Consider the following 23,962-nt stretch of genomic DNA (forward strand, 5'->3'; position numbering starts at 1 on the left):
AACCTTTGTAATTCTTGTAAAACTCAAGCTCATAACTTTAAAATGAAAACAGAAATAATAAGATAAGATTTTCCTTTATTAGTCCCACAATGGGGAGATTCACATTCAGATACAAGGTAAAGCAAAATAGAATGATAATAAATAAAATTGCAAATATGTGGTAAAGATAGGGCACCATATTATATGGTTGCACCTAATAAAAACTAAAGAAAATGAAATAAAGCGGAACTGTGTTCCAATGACACTCCCAGCGAGAGAGAGAGAGAGAGAGAGAGAGAGAGAGAACACACTTCATCATTGAATTGAATGAGAAAATTAATCCAAACTTCGGACTGGTACTGTATATATTTATAGAACGAAATAACATTTTATAAGGTTTATACATCATGATGCTATTAATTAAAAACAAAGGAGGTACAACCCGGGAGGGGGGGCTTGACCAGTGGGGAACCAGTGAGGTTCCCCACCAGTGAGGAGTGACTTGTTGATTTGTTGGGTGAGGAAGTTGCTGTGTTCCTTCATGGCCTCAGGGGGGCATTATGGTACCTCATGTTTGGAATGGGCACATGTCTGCACTTACTATTCATTTGTCGTCAGAAGAAGAGGAGCTAGGCATTGAAGCAGAAATCAAAGTACCCGGCGATGAGCTAGTTGAAATGTGCTTTATGCACTTTGACGTGTTTTTTGTACCGTCCATCATGTTTCTGGGATTGAGTTTGATGTTGTTTCATGATGCCCTCATGTTCCTGGATGAACATCTTGACCTAAAGAGGAAACAGCAGAAAAAAAGCTGTTTGTTTTCTGTCTCCTGCTCATCGCCGTCCCTGGTGTGTCAAAGTACAAACCTTATCGAGCTGTTTCTCTGTGTCATTCATATTCACAGCTTTGTCTTCTTCTACTGTGTCATGCGTCATTTCATAGAGGTTAAGGGTCGCCATCTTAATCCGTCCTAGCAAGAGGGTTTTCTTTGCTGCTGTCTCCTGAATGTGGTTCCACTTCCTGTCCTGTGTGGAGATAGGGACAACTGAATTTCACACAAGATAGCAGCAGTATATTTGTGCAACATTTGAATGGATGTAAGCTCTGATGCTCTCGGGGGTCATGTCTGATACCCATGAGAGAGCTTCAGAGCGGGTCTTCTCTATCTCGGTCTGGAGCTGGGACAGCTGGTTGTTCTTCTGCAGCCGCAGCAAAGGATGATTGTCCTTTAGTGTCAGCAGAGTTTTTTTCAGCTGGTCGACCCGTTGAAACGCCTTATTCTCCCTCTTACAGAAATGGTCTTCGAAGTGGAGAAGACTCTCTATATGACCCGTGAGCTCCCGCACATCATCAAACTGTGAAACACACAAAGGGTAAAAGTTGTGGCTCACAAATCCAACCTCAATATTAAGCAAAAAAAGGTCCATGACCCCCCTCTTCTCAAAGATTGCAGTTTTTCTTAAATAATTAACTAACCTGCAAAGCGACAGGAGCAGGTGTCACAAAGCAATGCTGTTTAAGCCTACTGTTCACGCAATCATCAACGTTCAAGTTCCGGGAAGATTTCGGGAAGCTTGCCACCATCACTTAACACTTCTAAGGAGACTTTTGACTAACGTTACAAAATTAGCTCTTTATTTTACCGCCAAGCTTTAAAATGTGGTTAGCTACAGTGGTAGAATCTTAATAATAGGCTATATTCATGTATGATAAACACATTTACATTCAGTTTCAAATGTCCTTGTTGTACCTTAGTCATCCTGACCACCCGCACCATAAAGTCCCTATATGCACCGTGTCTTTGTATCTGACGCTGTTGCTGCTGTTTCCTCTCCATCAGCTCAGCATACACCAGCCTCAGCCTCTCTATCTCTGCATCCAGCTGAAGCACCTCTTTCCTCGCCTTCTCTGCTTTTGCAGCAGCTCGATCAGCATCTTCTACCTTTAGGCACGGGGGATGTAGAGAATTAGTCTCGCTATTTCTGAACAGTTCCAGCCATATAACTGAAAAACAATAAAGTCCCATGCAGTCTGATACATGAGCAGTGGGTCTAATGGTATTCTACTGTACCTTCAGAAACGTATCAAAACTTAAGCGTAAATCACTTGTTTTCTTAATCTCCACTTGCAAATCATTTGTACGCTGTTGCAAGCTCTCCAACATCTGCACAGAAACACATAAGCAGGCGAAAATGACTGATGCACGCTCAAAGTTACTTCCAGGGAACTGCGGGACAAATAACTGTTAATAAGATTATCTTATTTTATCTTACTTCTTACGGTGTAGAATTTTGTATTGATCCTCACATATTAAGACAGAAAGTTACGTCTGAAGAAGTAACATATGCACTTGTTGTTTTTGTTCCAGGGGCTCAACAGTAGCTCCATAATAAGTGTATGATGTACAGAGTATCAAAATTGACACTGACCCTCAAGGACAAACACGTCCCCTTGTAACCACAGTTTTTGATCATTTTCCATCAGCGTTACAGCATGACAATTATATTAGCCTTAGCCTTCAAGAGCACTGGTTTCAAAATAATAAGTGTTAGTTCCCAATGTTGTCACTAATATACTAACATACTATCAGCTTAGTATGTCATATATTTATATCAGCTTTCGGAAGGGGACAGTTTTGTCATCTGAGGATAAATACAATTTTTAGTAAAGTTAAAAAGTTTTCCCACATTAGATCAGACTACGTCGTCTGAAATACCGTCACAGTGACGAACTCACGCACCACAAGTCACACTGCGATCAGTGACGTCAGGAGTCAACTGACGGATCGGCTCATTTCCGCACCTGACTGCGCTGCTCGGTCTTTGTTTGAAGCTCTTCCTCCTCGCGGCGTTTCTTCTGCATCTCAAGCAGCAAAAGGCTGCAGTCACGCGAGGATCCGTCGGCCATCACACCGATCGATCGCCTGTTCACGCGCGCGTGAACTTTTTTTTAAACAATGTCCGCCGCCGATTGATTCTGTCTGTGAATCCAGCTCCTGTAGTTTATTGCTTTTTGTGGTGTTAAAAAAGTCGTTCAGATGGAGTCAAGTTCGTCTTTGTTCAACTTCAGCTAGTTTTCCAAACTTTGTAGCAGCGCGCGCACACCGAGGCCGCGCTCTCTCTGTTTCTATGGTAACGCCAACCAGGAACACCCAAAGACGCGACCGGACGTCGCGTTGCAGAGAAATGCGACTTTCTAAACAACACGGTTACTCTCGTCATGATTTTGTCCGTCGTTAATCCAGCGTTGTATCTTCGCCATCAAACCGCGGAATGAGCACACACTGCTTTGAGAGTTTGCGGTGGGAATCACTTCCTGGGAGGCGAAACGTCTCTGCGGTCACACCACCCGGAAGCGGGACCCGAAGGAAGATTCGCACAAACGTTTGAAAATGATTATTTTATTTTATTTATTCTGTGAATCAAACCCTTCGATTAAACATGATCAATTATAGTGAAAAAGAAAAGATCAAACTATTTTGACATCCAAATTCTTTATTAATTTAATGTATTTTCAAGCAAACGCACCACATTTTTTGCTTTTTAAAGATCCCCATGTGACATGATTAGCTCGAGTCTTGTATCAATACAACATCTCAAATTTGGTATCGGCCCGGCAAAGGGGGCAAAAGACATACCCTGCCATTATTTCGCTTCAATCTATCTGAGCACTATATGTCTTCATTGTTATCCAGTTTTTTTTTCCATTATTCCAACTTGCAGTGCATTCTGAGGCAGCTTTGTCCGGCAAAAAAGGCAGAAAACCATTCCCATTCACCGCTATTGGCAACTTAGGTGTCATCAGTTACCCTCAGCTGCATGTCTTCAGGCTGCGGGAGGACGCTGTGGAGAAGCTGGAAAGAATCCACGCTGTGAAAACGCCACACGAAGGGGCCGGCGAGCCCGGGATCGAACCCCAGGCCCCTCTACCTGTGAGGTGACAGTGCTTTACACAATGCATGCCCCTTTATGTGTAGCGTCTATGGATCATCTATCACAGTTCAAACATACTCAATCTAACCACTGAGTGGTCTGCAAACGTTATGTAACCTAATGATCGAGGGTCCTCTGTGCTTTTACTCGAGTCAAGTTATTTGTAAATCAAGCAGTATTTAGGGGAAAATACAGTATTCTGCAACACTGTGGGGACATCGTGGAAAGTCCTCACCATACTCTAGACGGACAGACGCAGGCACACATGATGACACTTAGAAGAAGTGTCTTCAGAAACAACATCAGTTGTTAAGTTGTTAAGGCCTCTCTGGATCACAAGATGTAGACTTTTTAATTATTGTAAAAGATTTATTTGAGTTTGACGAGACACTGGGAATGAGGAAGCACGGAGACACAGGAAAATATCCCCAATGCAACCGGGGATGTGCCATAACTCTGTATGCTTCGAAAACCACTTGACCCAGACCTAAAGTTTCCATGAACTTGGCAGACATCTTGTGTATAAAACTGTGCAAAATGCTTCTAATATATTTAATCTATTTCACTTTGTGTAAATATAGCTTCAATAAATAGGTCCAATAAGCTTGATGCCATATGTAAGTTGGCACTGATAAATGGGTTGAGGTTTTTTTTTGTGACAGAGACCTCATCTAAGGGGCCCAGTCTTTGACTCACTGCACAATGCATTCAAGTATAACTGAATAAAGAGTGTGATCATGTCGTATGGCCAAATATAAGTCCCTTAAACACCGGTTAATAACAACTGATCTTGAGGTACGGGGTTCAAAGAACAAAGAAAGGTTAAAGCAGATCAATGCTCACAGAGAGAAGCTCCAGAGCAACTACTAAATGGACCTTGAGATCAGATTGCTTTTTTGAGGGGGGTTTTAACGAACAAGAATAAGCTTACCTAAAGTATTTAGCCAATAGGCATAACATCTCCTTGAAGTGCTAAGGAATGAATGGACATTCAAACACCTGCCGATGACAAGCATATGAAACGATAAAAAGCTCCAAAACAGCAACTGAAATAGACTTTATGGTAAGATTGTTATTTAAAAAAAAGGCATTTTCATCAAATGATGAATGGTACTAGGGCATTTATGGCTTAAGGCAGGACTGAAATATACTCAGACGTGTTATCACCTCTACGGTGAGTAGGAGCCCCATATAGGACAGAGTTAATGGTAATTTGACATTACACGTTCACACTGGAGAACACTGCCACGTGGCGACAGAGAAAGGTGGCATTAGCGCGCTTAATGGAAATGCTGTGTGCAGTTATTTTTGCATAATAATTGCCAGGTGTGGCGTGGATGTGCTTACAGTAAAAGCAGCGTGACCAGAAAAATGCATCCGATGTAGCAGATTTGACACTTACACTTACACACACATTTGCACACACACAAAATGGAAGATAAAGAAAGAAAACGCATGAGTGAAAGTCAGTGGAGGGGAAAAACAACAACACAGATAACTGCAGGGAGAAATGCTGCTGTATCCATTTTTGATGAATGGATGGCTTGCTGCAGACACACACACGCACACGTACACATATTACTTTATTAATACTAATGGAAGGATGCTATTATGATTGTGAAAGCGTGTTTTGTCAGGTGATGGGCACAGTGTAAGGCTGAGGAGATGGAGACATAACACCCATGTAAACACCAGCAGACCTTTTAACAGCTGAGGAGGACGAGGAGAAGATGAGTAGGTCAAAATCTAAAATGTCCGGCATGAATTCACGATGACAATGAAGAATACTGGCAGCACTGCTCATTTAAAAAAAACAACGTATAATTCCCATTCCCCCCAAATGTCCTAAGTCACACAGAAAAGCTGAATTACCCTTTTTTACTTTTAAGTGACGTATGCATTCTAAATTCAGTATATTTTTTTAATCAATGCTCCATTACATCAAATACTAAATAATAATATCTGTATACTGTATCCTTGTTTAAATTGGATTTCAGTTGCTATTCTTGAAACTACTCAAGGATAATGTATTGTCATTATGTAAATAGAATGCACAACAACAAGCACTTGTAACTTGTAAGACAAAAGATCTCTGAAGACTCACATAACTTTCTTTTTGTGTATATGTTGTAAAGTTGCTTTAGTGGTTTTGGTCTATGCCTCCTCCCTTCGTATTCTGCGTAATTGTTCTGATTCCCTTTTTAACACTTTACTGCGAAGAATGTTTTTATAGGATTTTTCTTTTTCCTGGAAGAATGGTATTTCAGGCGATTACGTTGTGTACTAACCTTGTTAAGTCTCTGTTTAAAATCTTTAAATACAACATTTTGAAAAGCACAATACTAAAAGCCTTTTGCTGTCCACACACACACACACGCACACACACTTGAGTGGGCAGGTAACAAACATTTAGACATCCATAATTAAAGGTCAACAGTGTGGTGCAAACAGATATTGAGAGGAAGTCTGTGTTTATGCTAATGCCTTGTCAGACAGAGAGGGCACCGACTCTCTGACACCGTCTATTAATAATGAGACACGGTTTTGCCGAAACGCACTGAGCATGAACCAAACAATGCTGCTGCTGGCAAACAATGGCGTCTGACAGCGGGCTGAGTGAGTGCTTAGAAATCGTCTGTGTACGCACGCGGTGTGTGAACGGATTTGTTTGTGTATTGATGTTTGTGTTTTGTGTTTGTCTCACAGCAGCGGTCTTGTCCGGCCTGTTTGCAAACATGCCTGTACACAAGTATGAACAAGAGTGCACGGAAAGCAAAAGGCGGAGAGGGAAGCCTCTGAGGGGGATGGCGGGGCACGCGGGACCTCAACAAACTGAAACTGAAAGCATGGTATTTTATAATTACTTAAATGTATTTCATAGATTCTTCCTTAATATTCTAAACTAATAAGACAAAGTCATTGATGTTGTGTTCACTCACGTATAGTTGAATATATATCATGATGCTTACACATCTGAATGAATCTCACTGATTCATTCTCCTTTATTGTGATATCAAGATTATTAAATAGAGTTGCAGAGATACACCATTCATTTTGGGCAGGTCATTTTAAGAAGAGGCCGGGCGCTTGCATGGCTGTAGACTTTTTTTTTGTCCTTTTAAGCAATTTGTATTTTGAATGTGGTATTTTGGACTTTTTTCTGAACTTGCACTGGTACACCAACAACACACTGTGTTGCATTTTGTTTTTTTAATAATTGCGCTATACAAACAAAGTTGACTTGACCTGACACGGCTTGTTTTTAGTCCCCTTAGCTGCTGTGCTCCACTAACTTCACCAGCAAGTCACTAACTATGTTTGTCTGCGGTTTGGTGCAGAGCAGGAAGTGAGCTAAGGAGTTTTTGTTTTATTTAGTGAGATCTACAAAATAGTAGTTGGACGAGTTAAATAATGAGCCGGAAAACGTAATGTCGAGATTCCTCTTTTTTCCACTACGCGGGTTTGATTTTATTTTGTCTTTTGGAATGACACAATGTTGTCCACTCATAATATTGATAACAGATTTCCCAGCAGATTTCTTAAGGAATTTTAAACACCCAAATAATTATTTACGCTATTTGTGAAAGTCCCACAGAATCTTTTAGAAGGGAGGTTGCATTGTGAGAACTTGCAGTCATGCGTTGTGGTATTTCTTAAGTGCTGGCTGCGGTCCCGGGCACATGCACAATAATGACCTGACAACGTTCCTTTAATCAAAACTGGGGTGCAGTGAGGGGCAACAGCCGGTCTGTACAGTGAACAAACAAAAGGAGTGGCGGCAAAGTGAAGTCCTGCCGGTAGTGATATCATTATGTGTGTCTTGTCTGGACGAGGGGACCGAGTGAGGTCGGGAGGGGGGGGGGGGGGGGGTAATACTGATTGTGTGGGTTTGTGTGTGTATGCCTGTCTTGCTGGTTGTGTGGCTTTGTCTCAAAGTGAGTGGTGTGTGTGTGTGTGTGTGTGTGTGTGTGTGTGTGTGTGTGTGTGTGTGTGTGTGTGTGTGTGTGTGTGTGTGTGTGTGTGTGTGTGTGTGTGTGTGTGTGTGTGTGTGTGTGTGTGTGTGTGTGTGTGTGTGTGTGTGTGTGTGTGTGTGTGGATTAGCGTGCCTCTCCAGTCCTCTGGCTGTAATCAGACGAGACATTGGCTCCATGACGTCCCACAACCCCCCTCACCACCCACTGCGTGAGCGCCTCTATCCCTTTCACCCTGTCATGTGTGTTTGGCTGCTAGTCTCGGGACCTTGGCGGTATGTTAGGAGTTAAAACAATTATTCTTGCTCACATCACAGTGTCCTTTTTAAAAACCTTGCATCGAAATAGGGAGAGTGACAGGAAAAGGTTTTTCCTTCCGGACCCGATCCTGGTCGAGGTGACGGCCACATGACAACAAGACATCCTGAAGCAGGTTCTTCGGGAGGTTTCCGTGTTTATATCTTTCACGGGAGTAATAAGTTCTTCAAAACTGGCACTGAGTAGTTAAACCGATCTAGAGAGTACAAGTTTAGCATGAGAGAGGAGACCAGGCAGCTCCGGCGAGGATGGTCAGATAAACCACAATCACTGATCAGGTTAGCCGGGGCACTCTGACCCTGGATTGGCCTTGTCTGCTGTTAGCTTGACCCTTGACCTCGCCCTTTGTCTTTTAGATGCAACTCGCAGGACAAACCAAGCACAGCCCCCTCTATACGCACACTCTTACTTGGCCTCTTATCCTTGACAGCCCTTATGCCCATATTAAGATCTACTTCAGTGATTTCAGGGCAGTTTCCGCCATAAACTCTCATTTAGGGGGAAATTAGCTTTGAGTCTCAGTCTTGTTTCCATACTGTGCTTAACAGCATTAGACCATTCTTGTGGCTTTTAAATAACCACAAGGATGGATAGTATCATTCGAATAAACCTCTACCATTCTACTTGCGCCACAGTTAATGACCAAGCATTCATTGTTTTATATTATTGTTGCCATTGTGCTGTCCTCTTAGTGCATATAGTGCACACAGTTATGAATGGGTCGGGGTAGTGAGATATGTCTGATGCAGCCGTCAACCCTCTACAAACACCCAAACAAGCTTTGGTGTGATTGTTGTTCTCAAGTTTCTGGGAAGCCATTGGGGAAAGAAAAAAATGATACAAAATATATTCTTAATATTTAACTCTGAACTTTTGAAACATGGAAGCGGCTATTGGGGAGGACCGAGCTGTTTCCCTTTACTGCCACAGAGACGGAGCACCACCAGACCCAGAGAGATGAACCCTAATCAACTTTTGCAATTACACTCCATCTCAGACCACTTATTCCACACAAAACGGTATCACTAATGCTGGACATCACACAAATGCATCTCAGTGTCCTGCAAGAGACTCCTGATACACATTTATAGATTCAAACCAATAGTTCAGACTTTAATAGAATTAGCATAAATAAGTCTTTGATGCCTTTTAAAAAGGCTTTCTTTGCTAGAGGATCGGCTCTCGGTAGCCAGAAAGTGGCTTTAAAATTCAATACAGCAGAAAAATAAGCCCTTCGCAGCAATCCTCCCAGGTTAGTTGCCATACAAAATTGTAGGTCTGCGTGCCATGTGTGACATTTTAAAATGTCCGTTTGTACGGTTTTAAGATGCGGCATTGCGTCAGAGAACAACAACCAAAAAAGATGCATGAAAAATGAACACGGTAAATTAAGATATGGATGAGAAAAGTAGAATATATTGAGGGCAGGCGAATGGCTTAGTGGTGTATGTCCGTGTGCGTGTGCGTGTGTGTTGGGGGGTTTTGTCTGGGAGATAATGATAAGCACCACTTAGGCTCTTTGATCACAAAGGTTCATCAATCTACTGTCTGACCAGTGTGTCTGAGAAAGTCCACCACAGATGGATCACAGCCCTTCACATATGGGCACAAACCCACACTGTGTGTTTAATATAACTTTACCACTTCATCCAAAGCTAATTTCCTGCGAAGCAGAAGTCATCACAGAGCTCCGGTACTGTACAAGCAAACCTGAAGCAATGCAATCCATCATCAGAGTCGGAGGCCCATGCATGGGACCCCCCTCTCCCCCTTTCCTCATCCTGGCCCAAATTTGTCTGGAGACGAAGGGTTAAGGAGGAACAGAACCTCTGAAGAGCTGCCTGCTTAACCTCTGACCTTATGGTGTAGGAGAGAGAGAGAGAGCGAAAGGAAGAAAGAAGGGGCGAGAGGGAGGTTTGACAAATGACATATAATTAAATGTAAATACACCGGGTTTGATGTTTAATGATTTAGCTGCCTTTTCTAAATAAATCTCTGCATGTAGCGTCCATTTGTTCTTTCAAAGCAAGGGTGCTGTAAACCCTGAGCAGGTGTAAGGTGTAAGAGGTTAACATTGCTGTGGGAGACACAGAAACATGAGATGTCAGGAGGAGAGAGATGAGGGGAGTCCATGGAAAGGGAGGGAGGACCACCAACACCCCCCCCCCCCACCTTTCCATGTCCTCAATCCCAGTGGACCTGACCCCTCTCTGGGCACCAGTGAGGGGGTCCAGCTGGTCGAGACTGGAGATGCCAAACAACGTGTCAGCGATAAGAGGAGGCGGACAAGGTATGCAGAGCACCCACATCACTCCGAGGGGCTCGTTGCTGAGTAACACACACTGGGCTCCCTCAAACGAGATAAGACAAATAGTGCATGCCGTTACACTTTAAACAATACTTACATGCATATTTGAATGAGATTTTTTTACACAAAGTGGAGCGGCGGCTGTTGCCAGCAGGTCCTTTATATTAAGACACGCATTGAAACTGGTACGCTGCACCGCAGTGAAGAGTTTTCACACACAAGTTGCTGAGCGCACTTTAAATAACACTGTGGGAATGTTAGTTTGTCTCCGCTGCATTTGCTGTACAATCACAAAGAAAAACACAACAACTTGACTTACGCAAAATGTTCTAAAATTTATTCCATGTCTGTATATAAATCTGTCTTTATTTCTATTTAACAGCAAATTTAGTTTTTTTTATTACAACTATTAACCCCACTTAGAGATGGAGGTTGAAACCAGAAACAGACATTCAAAGAGAAACAAGTATCTTTGAACAATATCTTTTTGATTCACAATTTAACAACAAACTACTCTTAACAAATCTAGAGTAATAAATACTATAAGCAGGAACAATGAATAAAAAATCTCATTGTAAAGCACACACACGCACACGCGCACGCACACACGCGCACACACACACAAATAAACATCAAGGAATGACGAGGATCTGCTCTCTGCATACTGATGTTTGTAATGTCGGAGCGCCTTTTCACATCTTACTGCATGTAAAACATCTGGACTTAAACATAAAAACTGCTTCATTACACGATGAACCAAAATCTTGCACATTAAGCGACACACACGTTTCTTTACAGGGAAATGTATTTAACATAATCCTGCCACAGCAATTAATGGAGACGTGCTGTATGGACGGGACAGGGAGCATTGAAATTCAAAGTAAAGGGACTAAAAATAGAAAAAAATATTTGCACATCAACATTAGGCCATTTACAGGACTGTGACTCTCTACGCTTGCAGAACAATACTCACACGTCAAGGATCAACACTGGACTCATGAATAATTCAGTAATAAACGGGCCGGCACATAAGCACACATGAAACATGCTGCACTTCAGCCCGGACTGGTCAGCTGGGGATAAAAGAGGCGTGCGTCCATTGGCTGGCTCTCAGTGAACAGAGAAAGCTGATTGGTCAGCCGGGGGTGACTGAGAGGACAGGGTGACAGTTGCATGACGTTGAGTTGTGCGTTTACCCAGAATGCAGTGGAAGCCGTGTTTACAGGTCCTCCAGCCTGTAGCGTAGTCTAAACAAACTGTTTATTTCGATGGTGCAGCGCCTGCGGCTACTACGGCCTGTCTCACTGGAAATTAACTCATAGCATCCTTGAGCAGAACTGACATAGGCTTTACACACAAACCCACACGCACAGACAAACTCTTGCCTTTCCTCCTCCACTGAGACTGAGCATGGAGCTGTAAAGAGAAACAATGTCTCCCTCGGGCTCTGCTTTGAGAGCCGAGAATATTTCGGTCAGTAAACGTAACTGCTTGTCTGACACGGGGTCACGATTTACATCCTTCACAATGGAGAGCGTGAGGGGAAAACAGCCGAGTGCTGTTCACGGTGTGGCCTCTTAGCTTGTGTCCTTAGCAGAGCTCACAGTGCAAACATGTGGATGACGCCAGTCTTTGATTATACAATTATGATTCATTGGTTTCCAAATCCAGTCTTTAACAATCCACTGCTTCATCCAGCACACGTGGGAAACATGAGGAGCAGATGAGACTTAGCACAAAATCACTATATCACAAATATATTACAAAGGCCATGACTTATTTTGTCCTTATATATGGCGCAGCATCTTTTTTTAACGAAGCAACAAGAAGGGTCACTGAGTTTGAGACAAGGAACCTCAGTGAGTCTTTCGCACGTCTCCTCTGGTTCAGTTACGAGGCCGCGCTCCATTCTGGGACGCCACATCTGATGTGCGTGTGCGTTTCTAGCGTGTGGTAGAGAGGAGGAGACAGGTTGGCCGCGTAGCGAGGATACTGTCTGAGAGGAGGGCTGAGCTGCCTGCTGTGAATATTCTGGGAGCTCTGAGATGAAGGTCCAGAGCTCTGGCTCTGATAGGGGTCGTGGGCGACGTGCTCTCCCAGCGACGGAGAGCTCTGGTGGGCTAAAGCGCTGAGTCGGGAGCCCTGAGGACTGGAGCTGTAGGGCGGATGAGGGGTGTACGGTGGGTAGGTTTCAACCGGGGTCATGGCGGAGGGGAGCGGGCAGCTGTACGACCAGGATGCGCAGTTGAGTTCATCCAGTCGGGGCTCGGCGCCGGCAAACATGCAGGCCTGACGCTGTCCCATCTCTGAGCTGCAGGGGGAGTCAGTGAGCGGGTTATTGGGTCGACCGGGGGGAGGAGGAGGAGGAGGAGGAGGAGGATAGGAGGAGGGGTGATAGTAAGACTCGCCCTCACTCGAAGAGCGTCCTGTGAAGCATTTCTTGAACGGGTGCTGCCGGATTCCCGGAGAGCAGTTCTCCGCTGAAGAGGGATGCAGACAGAGAAAAAGACGTGTTGGAAAAATGAAATAATTAAAACAATATCCAGCCCCTACAAAGTGTACAGGCTACACGTATCATGAATGAAGACAATTCCGTAGTAGCACAGTCCAGATTTAAAATACGTATATCCAGTCAGTTCTGAGCACATGCTACTTGTTTGCTTAATTAAGTGATGTTTCTCAGTTTACGTTAAATTGCAGCCGTCCAAAATATTTTGGAATAATACTTTTATATTTCAAACTTCATTGCATTATTTTCTCTAGTCAGCGATCGTTACCGATTTTCTTTTAGTTGTTGATCATCATCTCTGAATAAACCCGGGAGTGTTATAATAATTATAATCATAATAACTAATATTCATTCAGTCAATTGCATCAGTGAATCTGGTGCTAATTAAAAAGTTTGCAAACACAAACTGAACGACAGTTGATGTTCTTTTTTCCAGGCAGCCATTGGTTTCCATTAATTTCAGAAGGCTTTAGAAAAACAATTTGAAAAAATAACATAACATTTGAGCTCCTGCAGTAAAAAAAAAAAAAAGGTCAACTATTTTTGTTGGTTCCATGTGACACACAGTATTGTATTCACATGATCATCATTGAGTTACAGTTGGCTGACAAAGATTCATATTTTAAAATCTCATAAATGTATCTTGAAATGAATCTTAAAAACACATCTAAACTCTAAATCAACATCGAACTCGAGGTGATGGTCGGCACACAGCTTCCTCTACCTTTCCTCTTGGTGCAGTGGTAGACCTGTGGCGGGTGGCCGTGCTGCAGCTGAGGAGGAGGAGGAGGAGGAGGAGGAAGGGCGTAGTGTGTCGGGGGAGCCCTCAGCAGCTGCTGGGGACTGCCGCTGCTCAAGCCGTTCTCGCAGCTGTAGGGGGATCCAACAGCTTCGGGGGACCCGTGCAGACTCCGGCCCTCCCTGCTGAAGGGGCTGCCGGTGGAACAGGCTCTCTGACGGACGTTGCTGCGCGGGACCACAGGGTAGTCCTTCCTGAAGCACACGGAGAGGGAGGGCTTGATGATTACAGCAAAGCAACAACTCACATCCGATTAGCAATGGCCTCGTGCAGATGTTCTTCATAAAACAATCTACCATGACTCTGTAAATGTTTTTGTTTCTATCTGGGCGTGTCATTAGTGCCCCCCCCCCCCCCCCCCCACCCACCTCCCCCTTTATTTCAAGTCCACTAGTCGTACTCCATCCTTCCAGCTCTGTCCCCTCTTGGTGAACTCTGTGGTATGTGGCGACAGCGGGCCACATCTCCCTGACCCTTGCTGAGATAGACACACACACTTATGCATGCACACACACACACAGCCAGTCCTGTTGTGAGATAATACGCCGCTCTAAAAATAAACATCCATCCGTGTGTCACTTCAGATAGACGCTCTTCTGCTCTGCTCCCCTCCAACAGCAGCACAGTAACACAGGGGAGCTGCATTTAATACCCCCCCCCCCCCTCCCTCTGGAACATTGCCTCTCCCATTGGCTTTTTAAAATGGCTAAACTGCCTGCATGCCAAAACAGCGCTTGAAAAGAGATTAATTCAACACGCAAACGTTGGGCTGATCCGCAGCAACATGACGTCATCCTCTGTCAAGACAGGAAGTGACGCTTGGCGTGTCGTGTTTGTGCCACCGCGCTGTGGACAAAATGTCACGCTAAGAACAACGCTCAGGTGACAATGGCTCACGTGCACGCGCACACACACACACACACACACGTCTGAGACCATATGCACCACATCATAACAACCGTCAGAGGAGATCATTGGTGTTCCCTTTGAATGCTCACAGGCACACAGATATGCGGACACTGTATTGAGTTATATTCATTTAACGGAGACCCACCCCAGCAATAACCCACACATAGACAACGCTGTACTCACCCTTGTAGCTTGGCCATGCGGTGCAGCTCGTTGTCATCGCTCCCTCTGAAGCCCTTCGCAAAAGGATTATTCTCGATCTTCAACTGTGTAATCTAAGGACAAAAGAGAAAATCTTTAGCTCAAGACACTTGTGGGGGCCACAGCATACACACTTACATGCTAGCATGGACAGTCACACAAAGGCGGTTTTTAAACTGCTCTTTTCATTGACGGAACTCCAGCATTTACTAATAGCGAGAGGCCTCACAGATGTTAAAAGCCGCCCTGCTGAAGCTCTGCTCGGCCAACATTCCTCAGCAGCTGACGTTTCTAACGGAGCGGACTGCGTCCTCGCCAGCTGACACAGAATAAACTGTTTACCCAAACAGTCGCCAGGTTTAAGGATTTCAGGCCAAAGCTTTTAGAGGTCCAAAGCTGCAAGCTTTGATGTTAAAGTCTTCAAACTTTTCTCAGTGATGTCATGGAGGAAAACCACCATCACACAGCAGGCAAGTGGCAAGTAGTCTGAGATCTGACCCGAGCGCAAGTCTAAATAAACGTTTAAGTGCCGATAATACAGATAACGCCACCAAACTACTGGCCGAATAGTTCCCATTGTATCCATGACTGTTGGATTTAGCAGAAAGATAACGCTGGGATTTGTAATAAACTATGACAGAAATGCTTCCGATTATTTGTATATACAATAACCGCCTTTCAGCACACAAATTACATTTATAAAAGTGAGAATAATTTGTAGAATACCTAAAATGTATTTAATTAGTAACTTTTGCAAATGCCACTAATAATAATAATAATACATTTTTGGGGCGGTTTAGAGTACACAATATGAATTTAAACACAATTATGTTTTCATGACAGTTTGATCAAAACTCATTTTTACAAACTACAATACTCCAACTGACAAAAAACAAAAAACTGTAATTGCTATGCTAAATAAATTAATGCACATAAATTGAATTTATTATTATTTGTTAATCTATTTTGCAAGACACTTTTTGTTACAAAATGAATGAAAGAATAGCATATATAGCTTTGATATATGAAATTAATTTATTTTAATTAAAGTGCTAATTATTATTTTGTTATGGAATTAAATCCCATCGAAAAACCATCTTGTTAAAAACTTAACTAGCAGAGCAGCTTAAAGCTTCAGCAATCTTCAAATAGACGTTAAGAAAACTGGATCGGCAAAGATCAAGGGAAAGAAACAGGTCATTATAGACCAACACTCACACACTCTCTCGCTCTCACACACACAACTTACTTATTTTCGGACATATTTACAAATACTAAGTAAGGCCACATAAACAAAGAACAAGCCAATTGACTTTCTGGATATAAAATATGGTCAGTAATACAAACAAAGTAAAAGTTTGTGTGCGAATGTGTGTGTGTGGGAGAATGTCTGCGAGTGTGTGAAGGATTGTGAATGTACACCGTGTGTGAGAGACGGAGGTTTTAATACGGTCAAAGAGCAAAGGCAAATCTTAAAACAAGTCACAGATATCAGAGCAGAATAGATCAGATTTGCACACATAAGACTTTGTGAACCGATGCTAGAATAATCATGAAGTAACCTATTGCTTCAATTTGTAAAAAAAAGAAAGCACCAAGTGAAGCCTATAATGTCACTTTTTGGGGACTGGCAAATGGTTACTGCTGCTGGTTAGAGCAGAGAACCCTCTCTCCCCCACTTCCTGTCTGCCACCACACTTCATGACCAATAAAGCCCAAGAATAATCTACGAAAGTATATTTTTGTATTGGTTTTTTATAACCTTCCATCAGTGTTATTTTTACCCGTAGCCCCCATGGGTAAATTTAACATGGAGTGAAGTTCTGTTGGTCCAGTGTGTCTTGTGTAAAGCGTACCTTGTGGTTCTGGTAGGAAGTCACAGCGATGAAGGCCGTCTCAGAGAAGACATGGGTGCAGAAAGCCGTGTTTTTTGAGCCGAAGCCGTTGTTCTCATCGGCCTTGACAATGTGAAGGCGAGGCTGGTATTTGTGCATGGAGTTGAGAATTATCTGCACGGGGGGAGAGATTGAGGAGGTGTGATTGACGGCGCTGCATGTTTCCCACCAGCAGATGTTGACTGGGGGCCAGATGGAGGGTGAACCCAATTTATGTCAAGGTACACAGATTTCTTGGATGAGATTAATGAAATTCCTTCAAACTAGGCTGTAACTGATGCAAGCCATGAATGCAATAATTAGCTATTCCTGTTATATAGCATATAGGTATCTTACATTGAGGCTTTCTTCTCTTGCATTCAAATTCAGTGTTACCAGAAACTATGCTGCCAACTCAGAGCAAAGTCATTATGAAGCGGTTTTTATTTTAGTTTTGACCATTTTTCTTTCTTATTATAATTGGACCTAAGAGGCATAATCTGACTGTTTTATTGGAAATAAGGCCTAAGTTCCAATAAACGTTTGATGTATTGACCCAATCAGCTTAGTTCATTTTTAATTTTAATTAAAGATGTATACTAATAAAGAAAGTCTCCAGCTATACTTTAAGGAATGAATGCAACTTTTTTGCTGAATATTATTGTGCATTATCAAGCAAGACGTAGTTTTGTATCAACTACTTAATAACTTAAAACTAAGTAAAAAATAAACTTGCAAGTAAAGTCAACTCAAGAAAGAATAGTTCCACCTTGCAAGTCCCGTTTCTGTGAGTCCTCCTTGAGAAGATATTTGTTTCAAACTAAATGCCAAACTTTCTATTCATCAATATTATTTCATACTTTTTCTCCACTTCACCCTTTAATGAAATTCAGACATTTTTCCAACTTACTTTGATACTTGAGGGTGCACATCAAAAGCTATCTTGGATCAGATAAATATATCTTTTTAAGGATTTCTGTTCTGTTTTGAACAGATGAACCTCAATCTGTTCTTATGTAAAGATATACATTTATATTGATATTCAAGCTATTCAATGTTGTTGGAGGTTGGTGACCTGAAACGTTATTAGTTCTTTTTTTTAAAGGTGAAACGTCGTTAAAAACACAGATGTGAAGCAATAGCTGCTCATTACATTCCGCATATAGTGGCAACTCCACGAGGGCTTTTTTTTTTCTTTTTTAAATTGGATCACCTTCCGATGTGTACGCGCGTGCACGGGCACGAGCACGTTTGTTTAGCCAAGGGGGCACAGTTCAATCTCGGTGACGTGTCTGTAGTTGATATACGTTGTTTTGGCCATAGTTTTTTTCTTTTAATAATTACCTCTAATTTAACAAGCACAAAACAAAAACTAATCTGTTTGTTTTTGAGTGCGCTGATGTGAGACAATTGCTCACCTACTCTCGCGCAAATAGCGTGTGTTCGGAGCGACTTTTGGGGCAACTGGAGCAATTAAAGCTGCGCCGGGCGGGAATGAGTCCCGGTGTTGAGTCTGCGGTGTTGCCATGCTGCCCTCCCGCTGATTTGTGTGTCGTTGTGATGTCTGCTAAGTTCTACCCTAAGTGCTTAACTGCCTGGACCTGTGACACCATTCTTCTGAATCAAAAAGTGTATTATTTAAAATGCATATTATTGCTATATGATATGAACAGGCCAATAGACCATTCTCACCGGGACGTCAGCGTCTTTTAAATAATGTTGTATGACAGCCTGTACGGGCACATAACTGCATTCAAGGAGCTAAACAATCAGTCCAATTCCTGCTCCGAATAAACACGCATAGCGCACGTGAACAAAACGCCACTAAGAAGACAAAACGCACGTGTCCAAAGGGGTCCAGGTGGTTGTTGGTGAGTTTGAGCTTCTGAAAGGAGACGAGCTGGCGGCTCCAGTGAGCTCCGGTGGCCGGGGAGTCCGGGTGGACGTAGAGCCTCCCGGGCATCGCGGGCTCTGCCTTCCCCGTTATCGACCTTTAGGGGGGAGACGAGCACAGCGGATCAGAAGCGGTCAGACGTGGACACGCATTGCGTCACAGCGGGTTGTCTGACCGCAGACGCACCGCTCGGCCCGACGCAGGCGGTCCGCGCTGCCGCCGCCGGCTGCAAAAAAAAAAAAAAAGGCCTACGTGGTGCTTTTATTAGACCAACACACCGTTTTCCTTCTGGAGTTTGCGCAGATGGAAACTTGACCGCGTACTCGACACACATCAACTCTGCCCTGTTTAAAACCGATGCGGCCTCTGTTCTTTTTCCCCTCACAGAGAGTCGTTGTGCAAGTGAGCACAAAAAACGGTAACAACAAAGACCAACAATAAGGGGCGAAAATAATTAGTGATGGGTGTGATTTAATAATCAAGTGAAGCCAAAGAATAAAGAGCTCGAAAATGTTTTTCTCATCCAAGTCAGTATAGTTTCGGGCGCTACGTGAACCGGCGAAATATTATATTAATACAAGTTTCAAAACAAAATACGAAGCTATAAACACGAATTTGGAAACTAATGTGCAGCCGGTTACGTGGAACAGAAACTATCTCTTAAAACAAAACCTGAAGGGCGGCTCCAAGTTGTCAAACACCGCTCGCCTCCGCGACGTAGCGGTGTTTATATCCACGCGCTCCTGTTGCCGCTGCGAAGCGGCCTCCGCGGGTCCGTTCGGATCCCCCCTCTCAGCCCAACGCACCGATGAATGTTATGTTTAATCCGGCCCGTGTCGTCTGTCCGCCCGGTGAACCCGTCACAGTCTCTCTCTCTCTCTCTCTCTCTCTGCTCGGGTTTCACCGGCGGGCAATTACGGGAGAAAACACGGGAATTAGGTCACCCGAGTCTGCGGAGAGGAGGCGACCTTTAGAGGCACGAGTGGAGGGAGTTAAATCCACAGCAACACGCTTCACACACACATAACGTCTTAGGTTTTAGACTGGGATGTCTAAAAAAACAAAAACAAAAAACAAGAGGGAGTTTTCGAAAACATAAATCCCCAGATGTAGTCTACTCTTTTTTATTTATTAATCACTTTGTCATATTAGTTTGAATAAGGATATCAAACATTCATATCATTAATAAACAAGAGGTGTATCATCTATCGAGAGTATGCCTTGGGGAAAGCATCGGGATGCATATTTTATGACATTTGATGTGTACAATAAAGAAGTTTGGATTTCCTACACGTGTAAATGTTGCTATAACGAACCATTTGTTGTCTGCGAACTTGTAGCGGTGGTCGTCCCCGGGGACAATGTCCATCAGGAGGATGTACTTGGTTTTAGGGTTGAGTCCCGTGACCTTCACCTTGTAACTGGGGAACATCCTCCTAGAGAGGACATTGAGGAGGAAAATATTACAATTTCCTGTCAGACACACATTCATCAAAATACCTGAAGTTTGCAAAAATAAAAGAGGCAGCGTGGAGATAAAACGTCCCCACGAGGCATTCACATTGTACACCCCGTCCCTCAGGCATTGGGACGCGCTGCTTATGAAAATATGTCTTGTACATTAAAAGTCTCTTATAGTATTTTTGGTAGATATATGCTGTATTAAAACAAAGAGATTAAAGTCACACAATCTAAAGATGATTATGTCTTCCTCCTCTTACCTTCCAGCCTTGGTGATTATCATTTCAGTTCCCACTCCATCAAACTTTGTCCAAAGTTCCCTATCGTGGAGGAAAACTTTGATTCCTTCCATCCCCTGCAGCAAAGTACACACAGTTCTCACTACAACTGAAGAGGAAGCCATCTAGATAAATACGCAGTATTTAACTTTCAGAAGACTTCCTCACACATTTCATTTTTGTCACTAAATGTAGTATGATCGTAAACAAAAACTATTGTAAACTATGGATTAGGGGGTTTATGATCTGCAGTAAATCTCCTCACAGCAATTAGACCTACAGATAATAAAGTAAATATTTCATCTGCAGTTCTGCGGTCATGCATATAAAATAAATCTGCATTAACGATCTGAAGTCAATAATTGATCAATAGTAAAAAAAAAAAACAGTATTTACATTATGGTCTGCAGTACAGGTTGGTACCGGCTGACTGGACGCCTTCTGCGGTGAAGCTGGTGAATCTAAAGTGTAACTGGAATGTTTCTGTTTGGCCTCTTTCGGGGAATCCATGCAGTGAGAGTCCGGACGCTCTGCAAGGCCGAACTGGTCCCCTCCGTTTGCCATGTCCCACTGGCACACACACACACACACACACACACACACACACATTATGCATTTGGTTCTGAACAGGGTTACCAGCAACAGAGGCCAGCCAATGGTATTCTTTGGCGGCCGTAATAGCACATTTCATATTGAAGTCTAGTTCTTGACCTACAATATAATTCAAAGTTTGTTTGAGAAATTCGGGTCTGTGTGAAGATCTATAATAAAAAAACATATATATTTAGTGTTACGAGAACCAAAACGGTGAAGGCTGATGTAACACAAACTTATATGAAGACACCGTTTTTTGTTCCATAATACACAAAGAAGCGTCAACGTAGGTGTAAAAAAATAAAATAACTCACGGTCCTCTTTGTAAAAAAAGAAAGAGGATGATGATGACTGATCACATTGACTTATCCAAAACCTGCAGGTCTCCAAATTTCAAACGTAACTTTTATTTAGCTAATGATGACACGACACTGCCTTGGTCATGCCTTTTTATGTGATATTACAAATCCAGTTGTCTGCATTATAACTCCTGAGTTCACATTAAGTACGTTCTTTTTATGTCCACATTAATGTGGACAGTATCCGAGCTTGAAGACCCACAGCCGATTTTTGTGAATCTTGCTGACATGAAACAAGCACACTACAGTCTGCCTGACCCGCGTGTGTATGCGCGTGTGTGTGTGTATGTGTGCGTGTGTTGATGTGCATTATGCATGGTCTCCCTGGGGTCCTTTACCTCAAACGTACTGCTCAGCTCCCCCTGCAGAAAACACGCTCATCCTGCTCCTGCGCGCTCTGCAGCCGGCTTTATTTTTTAGGCTTGCTTTAATTCTGTAAAATCCAACAGTTCAAATGCTCGAGCGTCGGGTCTAAAAATCCACCATGTGCCCAGTGCAGCTCCGGAATATCACCGGGTTGTTCCTCGTTGCGCTCTGTCCGCTCCACCAGCTCCTCATCGCCGCCGGCTGCGGAGACCGCGGATGCGTTCGCCGCGGATGTGAGTTCCGCCTCGTTTGTATGACTCCTCTCTTCGTTGACCTCTCGGACTCATCGGCAGCCCGGATCTGAACCCCCGCTCATCAGATCCTTCATTACAAATGGAGTCAAGTCCGCCTCAGTCGCACTCTGCCCTCCCACTTCTGCCGTCCCTGCGCTCCCATAGGTCTGCAACGCGCATCGGCGTCTGCAGCCCCAAATCACTGTTGTGACACTGGCCAATCACACGCACACACACACACACACACACACACACACACACACACACGCACACACACACACACACACACACACACACACACACACACACACACACACACACACACACACACGAACACGGTCGGTGGGTTACTTGTATGAATTTAACAGTTTTTATTTTTAACGTGGGAATAAATCCTTTATAAAGCTTTCTCATTCGCTACATCGCACAAGCGCACGCGCACAGACACGCGCGTGCACACGCACATAAACGGACACACGCAAACTTATTTTGTACCTAGATACATTGGAATATTAGAAAATGTCCCAAATGATTAGATGACATTTATTGGGGAATATTTACTTTTCAAACTTCGGGAAACGCAAAAAGAGGTATTTTTACGCAGTAAAGAGGTAATTCATCCACACGTCTTCATATCAAAGAAACATCTATGGCGGATATAATAAAACAATGACACGATTCATTTCAAATCAAGGGCTTCGATACAAAAAAAAACCCTAAAGGCTATTTCCCAGGGCCAATTCCTTTTATAGTTCAGTAAAACACAACTGTTACAGCACAGATGTGATGAGGATTTGGGTTGCATCCCCCGAAATGATAATAACTTTCTAATCTCACACGAGAAGCACTCGCATATGAGCTCATATTCTAGATGCAGGAGGCCCACGTCAGCAGCAGCAGCAGTGGGTTCACACGAGCGCGCAACATTTTGATTGGATTACTGTGGATCCTGATAACCGGAGGCATCCACGGTGGAAAGTTAAGGGGTCACCGTGAGGCCAACATGCTGTGGTTAAGTTATATTTCATTCAGTGTGCGGTGACGTTGTGGTGTTGACGTTATTTCTTACGCTTTGTGTCGAGATTATAAGTGTTCAGAACTAAACCAGAATAAAATAGGAAAATAAATACTGCAACAAAATCGTATAACAAGTAGGAATTGTGTGTAAATGTGCTGCGTTTTTGCCCATCCGCATGTGCCCATTCGTTGACAAATATATATCCACGACGGCCGCTCTTACCGTGTTAAAATATAAAAATGCCCGGTGACAGAGATCCAGTTCTAGCAGCTCGGTGCGCGAGCAGATGTTGCAGCGAAGAGAGTCGGGCTCAGTGGCCGATGTGCACGTGCTCCCCACAAATGAACCTGGATACACAGCGCGCGCAGCCTTCTTTAAAGATACAGTCACAAAGGACAAAACAAGAAGAAAACAGCGTGACAAAATAAATCAATAATATTACAAAAAGTATTCATATTTACTGATGTAATATAGCCACCTACACAAGTCATTTCAAAAGTCAAGGTTCGTTAACAACTGACTTTTGAAGGAAGAAAAACTCATTTTTTTGTTATTTTTAAAGCAGTTCAGTGAACATACATTAACCAATTAGACCGATCTGGAAAGATCTGCTGGTAGTTTATTGTTGGAATTGCCCTGAATTAAGTTGATCAAACTGATTGTGTTCATGTACAGTTGGGATTTATTGGACTCCCACAAGTTAAATTTGGAACTTTCGAACTAAACAGAAATAAACGCACGAAGCAAATAAAAATGGATTTCTAAATATGTTTTAAAGGAAGAAAAGAAATATTGCTTGAAAAAGCTAATCAAACAGATGCAGGATTAATTGCCTTGCACAGAATAACCTTTATAGCGGCATCTCGAATACGCTGAAATATTCGTTTTTATCAATTTTCAGCCTCGACATTTTTAATAAAAATGTCTCAAGGGATCTAATGCACAGATTTACACTTATT

General features: G+C 43.0%; 2 protein-coding genes across 4 annotated transcripts; both read right to left on the reverse strand.

Annotated features, from left to right (window-relative positions):
- Window positions 1-58: 58 nt before the first annotated feature.
- cfap73 (cilia and flagella associated protein 73) lies at window positions 59-3,348 on the reverse strand. 3 transcript variants are annotated; one of them, XM_040195219.2, is made up of 6 exons: window positions 2,782-3,348; window positions 2,051-2,143; window positions 1,730-1,921; window positions 1,113-1,334; window positions 846-1,004; window positions 59-764 (listed from the first exon to the last, which is right to left on the reverse strand). In XM_040195219.2, exons 1-6 carry the CDS (start codon window positions 2,884-2,886, stop codon window positions 648-650), a joined length of 888 nt encoding a protein of 295 aa, XP_040051153.1. In that variant the 5' UTR covers window positions 2,887-3,348; the 3' UTR covers window positions 59-647. The 3 variants fall into 3 exon arrangements, with proteins under 3 accessions (XP_040051153.1, XP_040051155.1, XP_040051154.1); XM_040195221.2 differs by having other exon boundaries at window positions 2,720-3,348; XM_040195220.2 differs by lacking the exon at window positions 2,051-2,143 and having other exon boundaries at window positions 2,782-3,335.
- Window positions 3,349-10,826: 7,478 nt separating this feature from the next.
- Window positions 10,827-23,329, reverse strand: tbx5b (T-box transcription factor 5b). The gene is made up of 10 exons (XM_078086723.1): window positions 23,226-23,329; window positions 21,725-22,198; window positions 20,830-21,003; window positions 20,416-20,510; window positions 20,011-20,130; window positions 18,644-18,791; window positions 16,783-16,935; window positions 14,909-15,000; window positions 13,742-14,010; window positions 10,827-12,988 (listed from the first exon to the last, which is right to left on the reverse strand). The coding sequence occupies exons 3-10, from the start codon at window positions 20,995-20,997 to the stop codon at window positions 12,399-12,401; spliced, it is 1,635 nt and encodes a 544-aa protein (XP_077942849.1). The 5' UTR covers window positions 20,998-21,003; window positions 21,725-22,198; window positions 23,226-23,329; the 3' UTR covers window positions 10,827-12,398.
- Between the last annotated feature and the right edge of the window lie 633 nt (window positions 23,330-23,962).

The sequence above is a fragment of the Gasterosteus aculeatus genome, chromosome 13 (genome assembly GCF_964276395.1).
Source record: "Gasterosteus aculeatus chromosome 13, fGasAcu3.hap1.1, whole genome shotgun sequence".
In the NCBI taxonomy this organism is placed as follows: Eukaryota; Metazoa; Chordata; class Actinopteri; order Perciformes; family Gasterosteidae; genus Gasterosteus; species Gasterosteus aculeatus.

What these genes read in the sequence shown, in the direction of transcription:
- tbx5b (XM_078086723.1), bottom strand. Translation starts at nt 20,997, where the DNA reads ATGGCAAACGGAGGGGACCAGTTCGGCCTTGCAGAGCGTCCGGACTCT. An exon ending in AAGTTCGCAGACAACAAATG is followed by an intron (nt 18,792 to 20,010) that starts GTTCGTTATAGC and finishes TCCCCCCTAAAG; the next exon opens with GTCGATAACGGGGAAGGCAG. An exon ending in CTTCCTACCAGAACCACAAG is followed by an intron (nt 15,001 to 16,782) that starts GTACGCTTTACA and finishes TTTTGTCCTTAG; the next exon opens with ATTACACAGTTGAAGATCGA.
- cfap73 (XM_040195219.2), bottom strand. Translation starts at nt 2,886, where the DNA reads ATGGCCGACGGATCCTCGCGTGACTGCAGCCTTTTGCTGCTTGAGATG. An exon ending in GGGTGGTCAGGATGACTAAG is followed by an intron (nt 1,335 to 1,729) that starts GTACAACAAGGA and finishes TGTGTTTCACAG; the next exon opens with TTTGATGATGTGCGGGAGCT. An exon ending in GCTCTGAAGCTCTCTCATGG is followed by an intron (nt 1,005 to 1,112) that starts GTATCAGACATG and finishes ATCTCCACACAG; the next exon opens with GACAGGAAGTGGAACCACAT.